This window comes from Papilio machaon, chromosome 25, assembly GCF_912999745.1.
Source record: "Papilio machaon chromosome 25, ilPapMach1.1, whole genome shotgun sequence".
NCBI lineage: Eukaryota > Metazoa > Arthropoda > Insecta > Lepidoptera > Papilionidae > Papilio > Papilio machaon.
In genome coordinates, this window is record NC_060010.1 from 653,509 (window position 1) to 663,051 (window position 9,543).

Below are 9,543 nucleotides of genomic sequence, written 5' to 3' on the forward strand. Positions count from 1 at the left end.
CCTTCTATTTATTTATTGGTGTGTGTACGAGTGAGAATAAATTGTGTTGTGAATAACGGTCGCATCATTTCGTTACCTCACACCCTCACATCACCACATCTCTCACCTTCCACCGCACACCACAGGGCAAAAGAGGAGCAAAATACAAAAATATGTAAATCATGGGAATTTTTTGGTGAATGTATTGTATCATTTTGATATTTAAGTAAATAAACTCGTATTAGGGATCCGTAACTTATAAAATTCTTCATAAATAAATTATATCTATTAAAATCATATTTAAATCAATTCGTAGTTTTCTTCCATAAAGGTTACATCTAAGAATTACAAAAGTATAGTTTTTTATCGATAATGATTGAAACACGTCTACTGGACACTACCCCATAATGTGGCTAAACATTAGGAAATAAGAATATGGCAATGCCAAATACCAAAAATATTTTTCCCAAGTTTTACAATTGACAAGTGACAATGACGTTTGGAAAACTGACATTTTGACGCATGTAATTTGAAATATCGTCTATAAAATCAATATGAGGATATTTAGTTATTTGGGGAAAAAAGTCGGTGATTTGACGATTAAATATTCGAATTTACCAGAATCATACATTAAGAGGAGCTATGAACAGGTATTTAGTAAGAATAAATAAAAGTTATAGGAAAACATAACCTACAATTTTTTAATTTTTTTTTATTTCAAAGGTCTATTGGAGGAATCCAAAAGGTTATCCACAATACCCGGCAGCACAAGTCGCGCGCAAGAAGTATCGTTTCACTACACATAGGCCATGGACCGCACAGTTTAGACGAGATAATGAACCAAATAAACTACGGAAGAAGGTTTTCTTAGAACCTGTCGGAGAATGGAGCTTTTTCAAGTAATTTCGTACATTTCATACACTACATACATTTAATGCATGATTTAAACAGATTGATGATAACTTAAACATTTTCAAATTTATTGGTTTAATACATAATGCATTTTGGTCTGATTTAGGGGCGACCGTGTTGAAATAATGATAGGAAAAGACAAAGGCAAGCAGGGAATTATAAACCAAGTGATACAGGAGCGCAACTGGGTCTTTGTTGAAGGGCTGAATACACATTTACGAGTTGTAAGTTGCTCATGTCCAAAGCCACTATGATTTTTCCTTTATATTGAATAAGCTAATGCGCGACCACAAACTCAATGTCATGGGGCTATGTTATTTATATATATTTATTTAACTTGGCCAGTTCAGTTAAAGTATTAAGTTTTTCAATTGTATAAATAGCTGTAGTAAAACTTGCTTTGGTGAAATGGAATTTATCATCTACTAGCTTTTACCCGCGACTCCGTCCGCGCGGAATAAAAAATAGAAAACGGGGCAAAAATTATCCTATGTCCGTTTCCTGGTTATAAGCTACCTGCCCACCAATTTTCAGTCAAATCGATTCAGCCGTTCTTGAGTTATAAATAGTGTAACTAATACGACTTTCTTTTATATATATAGAATATAGATATTTTGTCGGAAGTAATTATTTTTTGTATGTTTTGAGGTTGGCAAAGATAAGAAATTTCCCGGAGTAACAATACAATCTGAAGCACCTCTCCTGGTGACAACTGGAGTGAAGCTGGTTGATCCAGAGACATTGAAAGGCACTGACATTGAATGGAGATACACTGAAGAAGGGGATAAAGTCAGTATGATTTTGTTTTGTACATTATGGTCAAACCTGGATAAGTGTCAGTCCAAAGGATACATTTCTCTGGCATATAAAGGTTCCCTCTATCCCAAGTTTTTCCCTTATGGAGGTTGTCCATCGGGACCTGACAATGACTCTAATAGTGGTTTTTCATTTATCCAGGTCTGACTGTATTAGAAGATATCTTATAAAATGGTTTTACTAGTTATGCATAATTCTCAGATTACAGTTACATATGGGTACTTCCTGACTTCACACAGGGAGACATTTATATATAACAAAGTTATTAATTTTTGTTTGGATGGATGTATGGATGTTTTTTGGAAGGTATCTCCAGAATGGCTGTATGGATATATGGATGTAGAACATGGTCTGGATGAACACATAGGCTATTAATTAAGTTTTGTTTATCTCGCGCAGATGGAGCCATGGGAGACCGCTAGTCTGATATACAAAAATGTTTCCAGTTTATACCACTACTAGCTATCGCCCTCGAGTCCATCCGCGCAGAATTAAAAAACGTAATAACTTGCTTAAGTATTCTTCCAGACTATGTTATACATCTGTGCCAGCTAGCCATTCCAGATATACCTTCTAACATCCATACATCTAATCTTTCGCATTTATAATATTAATAAAATTAGTGTAGATATAACATTTTTATTAATGAATTTCTTGATAGATTGATAATAAATCTTTTAAAATTAAAAATAAGACGGTAGACTTTAATGACATGTGCTGATGGATGCATGTGTAAAAAAATGATTTCACTAATAGGTCAGAGTATCTCTTGCAAGTAGCAGAATAATTCCAATACCAAAAGCTGCGGAAGAAACTATGGACTTTAAAAGCAAGGCATTGTATATTGAAAACACGGATAAGGATACTGCAGCTGCTGATGTTACAAAGGTTTGTTTTCACTGGATAATGTTATGGTGGGTTTCCACTGGTGATATACTGAATGAAAAAAATTTAGAGCAATTGTACCTATTTTCATTTGTGGATAATCATGGCAAAGTATATATGTGTTCTTATTAGGAAAGGATGGGAAGGGGAAGTGCACTTGGCGGAAGAGGGGACGCATAGGAAGGAGAAATATCCTCTTTATGTGCGTCCCCTTCTCCGTTGATTAATGGTAGGCAACGCATCTGCATTTGCGGATGTCTATGGGCAACGGTCGCCTCGATATTTCGGCGAATCCAGGTGACCGTTTGCTCGTTTGCCACCTTTTGATTTAAAAAAAAAAGATAGATAAATTTTTTTATCCTTTTTTTCAGATTACATTTCAGCCAAAACTGGCAACATTTGAAATGGATATTATGGAATCTATGGGTATCAAAGAAGATAGAGTCCCTGCAAAATCTTATTGGTATTAAATAAGGAAATCTCACCAATGTTTGTGTTTAGTTCAAAATATATAGTTGTACAATGATAGATGTTTTATTTTGTGTAACCTAACTTTTTAAAGCTCTTATGTGTCCTGCAAAAAAATTACAATTGTTAAAATTAACCACATAATCGTAACAACTGACTGAAACATGGTCAATGAAAGTTTAGGATTATTTTAAAAATGTATATTGATATATTTAATAATACATGATATTATAATTTTATTATAAAATAGTAAAGAGATTTATATTAATCTTTCCACTCGTCATTTTCTTCACTATTATTGTCAGGTTCCAACATTTTTTCTAACATTGAATCACCGCCTTCGTTTATCCGATTGAACAGAGAAGTCAATAATTTCTTGTTTATATGATCAGTTTGACTAATTTCCCTTGATGGCTGCTCTGTAATTTCTTTAGTATTGTTTTGTGTGTTTTGCTCTGGTGCAGGCATTTTAATTTTTTGTATCGAAGAATGAATCACAAACACAAATGAAAGTTATCAAAACTGTTTTCAAAATGTCAAGCCTCTTTGATAGCAAGTCATATTTGACAGTTCCAATTTTTTTTTTTGAGATAAAGTGTGTAAGAGTCTTGCTGCCACCAAGCTGCTTTTGTGAAAAACGCTACGGACACGCATATTGTAATTTATATCTTTAAAAATCTTTTAGAAATTTTCTCAAATTTATTTTTAGGAAAAAACAACAAGAGGATAGAAAATAAGTGTGACCCCTTGAATCAATGATTCCCACCTTTCTTCAATTCTTTCAATCATGAATATTGGCTGCTAAAACTTATTCCATGTTTTTAAAGGGAATGCTCTGAAAAATAAAAACTAATAGAAAAAAATCAAAAGCTTAGAATGTTAAAAAAATATCCGCTTATAACAATCTTTTTTGTGCTGGTATCCCAGACAACGAACGACGACGTCTTCTTGTCTTGACCAGCGACGTTTTTGTCGGCTGGTGTTACTGTATTTGGCCAAAAAGAGTTAAAAAGTATGTATTCCATTAATATATCGTTTAATGTACAATTTAGAAATTAGTTCTTAAGTAAATAGTGAGTTCTGTTATGATATTCAATGACAACAAATTTGCAACCTTCACTGACAGTCTTACATAACTTCGGCATAACCTGGTATCTGATTATAATTAATTTGTTGTTATACAGGACCGTAAAAATGTTGGGCCGTTTAGCGCCTGGTGTTGGCGCCCAGGTGACCATGGTGGTCAACAACCAGCAGACACGAAACATGGCCACTTTGAAAGCCATTTCCATTCGATTGAAGTCTGTAAAGAACATCCAAAAGATTACCCAGTCTATGAAGATGGTGTCAGCTGCTAAGTAAGTATAACTAATAGTATAAGTTTACGGAAAGTAAAGGAATTCGCAGTAAAAAAAACCTTTCGAATTTTATAAACCTTTAAAAGAAACCAATGTGGATACGCTATTTCATCCAAACACATATTGTAATTATATTTTAGATGTTAAAAAAAAATCTTAATATGCTGTATATGTTTTGAGGTTTTCACACATTTAGGTGGCTCAGAACATCATATGAACATGATGCATACAAATAATAATGTTAGGTGTGCTGGGGCATTAAGTTATTTAAGGGGAGTTCACTGTCCAGTGCACAGATGAACTTAAGCCATTCAAGATATTTGAAAAGAGATGCATATTATCTGTTTTGATAATGGAAACTCACAGTAATGATAATTTCAGATATACACGAGCTGAACGTGATTTGAAAGCAGCTCGCCCATATGGTGAGGGTGCTGTACTCTTCTATGAAAGGGCTGAGGTTAGTTACATGGGTATATATTGGTGTAATAAATATAAGCTGTGAATTGAATTTCCATCATGATTTTTTTTATACATGTTTAAAGAAAAAGAGTATCAACTGTTACAATTTTTTATAGTGGTAGATGCCGCAACAGCAATATTTGTTGGGTGCACAAATGGACCGGGTCGTCCGGTGCAATACCACAACCACACAGAAGACAGGCAGCAAGTGAAAGCAATGCCATATTTTTTCTGATAAGTGTGGTGCCGGAGGCTTAATTTTAGTTTATGTTCTCTTCCCACCCTTTTCTTATAATAAAGGATGGGAAGAAATGGATTTGATGGAGAAGGGGATGCATAGGAAGAGAATATAACCTCTTTCTGTACATCCCCTCCTCTGTTGATTAAAGGTAGGCAACGCAGTCGCGTCGCTATTTCGGTGGATTCAGGTGATCGCTTGCTTGTTTGCAACCTTATCATAAAAAAAGGCAAGGTTTTGTGACAGTAGAAAATAGTTTGTTTTCACCCTATCGTTAATCCAAATTTAATTAAATATTTATATTTTCAGGTAGCGCAACCGGAAGATGAACCCAAGCAACTTTATATCGCCATGACCTCTGATAGGGGTGAGTATTTTAATAATTGTTATACAAAAACCTTTTGAAATCACCAAAAAACCAATCAGTTCAGTTATAGTTAATATTTATTATGTACTTTTAATATAAATAGTTGAAGTTTTGGGCAAAAGGCTTGTCTAAGCTGTGTTAAAAAAAAGGATGCAAATTGTCTCATGTGTTACTTGAGTCTTTATTCTATATCTGTGCTAAATTTCAATAAGATATATTTAACCATGCAGAGTAATTCAGTAAATATGTTAATCAAAATCCCATGGTTGCTGTACACATTTCCGGAAATGGCATTTCCTCTTGAGAATATCTGTCACAGTCATTTCTAGCTTTTTTCTGGGCAAGGTGATTTGCGTGTTGCGCAGTACCTTCCTCCCACATCCATTTAAGCCTAAATCTGACATTGTGGGCTGTGCAATCACTTATGCTATGTTCCGAGCTTACATGTTTGAAAATCTCTTTACCAATAACTTCTAGTTCACTTTAATAATAATTTTTCTTTCTTTGAATATTATTTACATAAGAACTTTGCCTGTAGGTCTGTGTGGTGCGGTGCACACGGGAGTATCTAAAGTGATCCGTGCTCGGTTGAGTGAGCCGGGTGCGGAGAACATCAAGGTGATCTGTGTGGGGGACAAGTCACGTGGTATCCTGCAGCGGCTGTACGGGAAGCACATCATTAGTGTTGCTAATGAGGTAATATATACAAATATTCAAGTCTGTCCTTGAAATATGAAAATGTACAGGGCCGGCGTTAGGATAGGGCGTGTTTGGGCCATCGCCCAGGGCGTTGGACAGAAAGGGGCACTACAGGTCTGTTACAGTCTCACATAAGCCTGTTGGTAAAAAAAGGAGGGTGGTGTAGAATTCTTGCCCAGAGCTCTAGGATATTTAAATAGATCGCTGCCCATAGACATTCGCAATTACAGATTACAAATACAGATACGTGGCCTACCCTCAATTGACGAAGGAGGAGACGCACAAAAAGAGAATATTTAACCTTCCTATGCATCTCCTCCATCAAATCCATCTCCCCTTCTCATCCTTGTAAGAAAAGGGTGGGAAGGGAAAGAGGACTAAAATGAATCTTCCGTCACTCACTCATCCGACTGTACGTAGAATTACTTTCACTTGACACCTGTCTTCTGTATGGTCGTGGTATTTATTTGTATGACTAATATATATTGTTGTTACATCACCAGATCGGTCGCCTTCCCCCAACGTTCCTGGACGCAGCTCGCTTAGCTGATGCTGTGCTGACCTCGGGATATGACTTCGGCTCCGGCAAGATCATATACAACAAGTTTAAATCTGTGGTGTCATACGCACAGGCTGATCTGCCACTGTTCAGTAGGAAGGCAGTTGAAGTAAGTTAATGATGTGGTGAAAAGTGTTTAAGGTCCAAGGAATTAAGTGTTCATTTGTGATTTTTTTTTTCCAGGCGGCACCCAAACTGGCTGTCTATGATTCTTTGGACAGCGATGTTCTGCAATCGTACATGGAATTCTCTCTGGCCTCCATGTTGTTCTACGCTCTGAAGGAAGGCGCATGCTCTGAGCAATCCTCTCGTATGACGGCCATGGACAATGCATCAAAGAACGCCGGAGAAATGATTGAAAAACTGACTCTGACCTTCAACAGAACTCGTCAAGCCGTCATTACCAGAGAACTTATCGAAATTATCTCTGGTGCTGCCGCTTTGGATTAAAAATCATTTGAAAATCATTGATAATCTTCGTAACGTTTTTCTTGATGTAGATTTGACAGCGATTTGCGCGGGAATCCGCCATCTTGTTGCAATAGACAAAAGTAAATCAACATTCAGCCACTAGTGTCAAAATCATATTTAATCGAGTTTATTGTTTTTTTAACTGCCGTTTTTTTTTTCACTAAAAATACAGATGCCAACATTCCCATTGTTTGAATGTGTTGATGGAAACACGCAATACACGAACTGGCTTCAACATCTTTCATCAATGCATTTAGATAATGTCTGAAACTTTGTCATGTTAAGGATACAGTGGTGGTTAGAAATAAAGTATTGTATAGAAGTTGTTGTTTTATTTCTACTATAATTATAGTTTTTTTATAAATCAAGTGTTTTAAATGAAAAAAGTACGAATCTAATAAAAAAAAAAAATTTGAATAGCTATGCCTTCGACTTTTGTCTATAAAATGCTATCTTTGGGTGACATTTTTAATGACATGGCTAATTGTTTTATTTAAAATTATTAGAAAAAACAACAACCTACAGAATTAGACACATGCAACTGTAAAATGACGAAACTTCCATACATATTTCCACCCCCACTTTCAACCCCTTTTTTCTCGTTGAAAAGTAGCCTATGACTTCAGGCTCTAGACTACCTGTACACTAAATTTCATTAAAATTTGTTCAGTAGTTTTGACGGAAAGAGTTACTTTCACATTTATATGAGTAAGGAAAAAAAGATTTTAAAATCTGAGATTAATAATATATGGCGCTGTTTCCTACACATTTTTATTTAAAAGTAATTTTTTTATCGACCATAAACGGCCACCTGAATTCGCCGAAAGAGCGAGGCGTTGCCTACCTTTAATCAACGGAGAAGTGGATGAACAGAGATAGAATATTTCCCCTTTTAATGCGTCTCCTCTTTCGACAAATCAACTACCCATTCCCATCCTTTCCTTATAAGAAAAGGGGTGGGAAGGGAAAGAGAACTAAAATGAGTCCTCCGTCACACTCATCAGACTGTAGTTGGAATGACTTCCACTTGACGTCTGTCTTCTGTGAGGTCGTGGTTTCACTGGTCAAAGCCCATTCGTACATCTAACAAATATTGTTGTTGCGAGATCTACTACTGTTAATTTATTTTGGGATTCGATTAAAAACAAATTAGAATACTAAATGTAAACATTTATTTAAATTCCATAGCAGTCTTAACGGTAAAATTATTCTAAAACATCACGGACTTTCCGTGCGTAATGATTACAATACAAATTTGATAAAAAAAAAAACATTTTTTTTTAAACAAACACCACTCAAAACAGTTTAATTTTTTACTAATAATTTTTTAAAATACCTTTGAGAAATTTTGCGATTGGCAACACCATGTTACATTTCTAGTCATTAAACAGGGGTAGTCAACCTTTTTTACCATCGCATTTTTTGTGTTTTTAAAAAAACTTATAAATTTATTAATAAGTTGTTTTAAATACCGTTGGGCCATGAAATCTATTTAAAAACGATATTTGGTGTAAAGTTGACTACCACTGATATAAAACATGCTTATAATAATTACATTAAATATATAATAAATCTAGTCAAATTTAAAACAAACTAACTATTACTAATTATCTATAATTAACAATTTCACATATTCCGTGAAATCAATTTAGACTTTTCAACAATATCTTACGATTATAATAAAAAATACTATAATTACAAAATTTTTGAGTTATCCTAAATTATATGAGCCAAATGTTTTTAATACCTCAATTATTGATAAATATTGTATAGTGCTATCCAAACTTTATGGTGGCTCGGAATTTTGCACAGAACATTTTTAGATATCGGCGGGACACAATCGAATTCAATCAAAATGAAAAAAACAATTTTACCTTTATAAGGCTGTAATCACAAACTTATTAAAAGCAGACATATTTTTCACCAATTTAAACACTATAATTTGACAAAATAAATCCATAGACGATAAAGGAATGTCAGTGAGTGACATGCGGAAATATATTTTATCATTACAATTGAATTCGACTATAAAGTGATGCGGAGGGGCACATCTCTCAATTAACATGCGCTAGTAACCCCGAGCCGCCATTAACATTGAATCATTTAATACCTGTCCTTTTAAATATCCATTTTGATTTATTCATTTCTTTAAATAATCCTCTATTTATTTGTAATAAATTTAACATTAAAAATTCCTCGTAAATTTTCTTTTCGTAAACAGTAAGCAAAATTGTAGTTTTATTCCCATTTCTAAATGAAAATAATTATATTTAAAGTATTACTAGTCAATATGTATATATAACAGTAAAATGTATGTTACGTTATGTTT

The 9,543-nt window shown here is 34.4% G+C and overlaps 2 protein-coding genes across 2 annotated transcripts; both read left to right on the forward strand.

Moving 5' to 3' along the window:
- The first annotated feature begins 472 nt into the window (after positions 1-472).
- Positions 473-3,112, forward strand: LOC106716890 (probable 39S ribosomal protein L24, mitochondrial). Its single transcript, XM_014510537.2, has 6 exons — positions 473-629; positions 703-878; positions 998-1,115; positions 1,540-1,680; positions 2,464-2,595; positions 2,964-3,112. The coding sequence occupies exons 1-6, from the start codon at positions 534-536 to the stop codon at positions 3,060-3,062; spliced, it is 762 nt and encodes a 253-aa protein (XP_014366023.2). The 5' UTR covers positions 473-533; the 3' UTR covers positions 3,063-3,112.
- An 848-nt stretch (positions 3,113-3,960) lies between these two features.
- LOC106716874 (ATP synthase subunit gamma, mitochondrial) lies at positions 3,961-7,536 on the forward strand. Its single transcript, XM_014510518.2, has 7 exons — positions 3,961-4,072; positions 4,245-4,418; positions 4,800-4,878; positions 5,428-5,485; positions 6,024-6,181; positions 6,688-6,852; positions 6,927-7,536. Exons 2-7 carry the CDS (start codon positions 4,255-4,257, stop codon positions 7,191-7,193), a joined length of 891 nt encoding a protein of 296 aa, XP_014366004.2. The 5' UTR covers positions 3,961-4,072; positions 4,245-4,254; the 3' UTR covers positions 7,194-7,536.
- The last annotated feature ends 2,007 nt before the right edge of the window (positions 7,537-9,543 follow it).

Excerpts from the sequence above, each read along its gene's own strand:
- LOC106716890 (XM_014510537.2), top strand. The coding sequence starts at position 534 with ATGAGGATATTTAGTTATTTGGGGAAAAAAGTCGGTGATTTGACGATT. Across the intron at positions 630-702 it reads TTAAGAGGAGCTATGAACAG|GTCTATTGGAGGAATCCAAA; the intron begins GTATTTAGTAAG and ends TTTATTTCAAAG. Across the intron at positions 2,596-2,963 it reads CAGCTGCTGATGTTACAAAG|ATTACATTTCAGCCAAAACT; the intron begins GTTTGTTTTCAC and ends CCTTTTTTTCAG.
- LOC106716874 (XM_014510518.2), top strand. The coding sequence starts at position 4,255 with ATGTTGGGCCGTTTAGCGCCTGGTGTTGGCGCCCAGGTGACCATGGTG. Across the intron at positions 6,182-6,687 it reads TCATTAGTGTTGCTAATGAG|ATCGGTCGCCTTCCCCCAAC; the intron begins GTAATATATACA and ends TTACATCACCAG. Across the intron at positions 6,853-6,926 it reads TCAGTAGGAAGGCAGTTGAA|GCGGCACCCAAACTGGCTGT; the intron begins GTAAGTTAATGA and ends TTTTTTTTCCAG.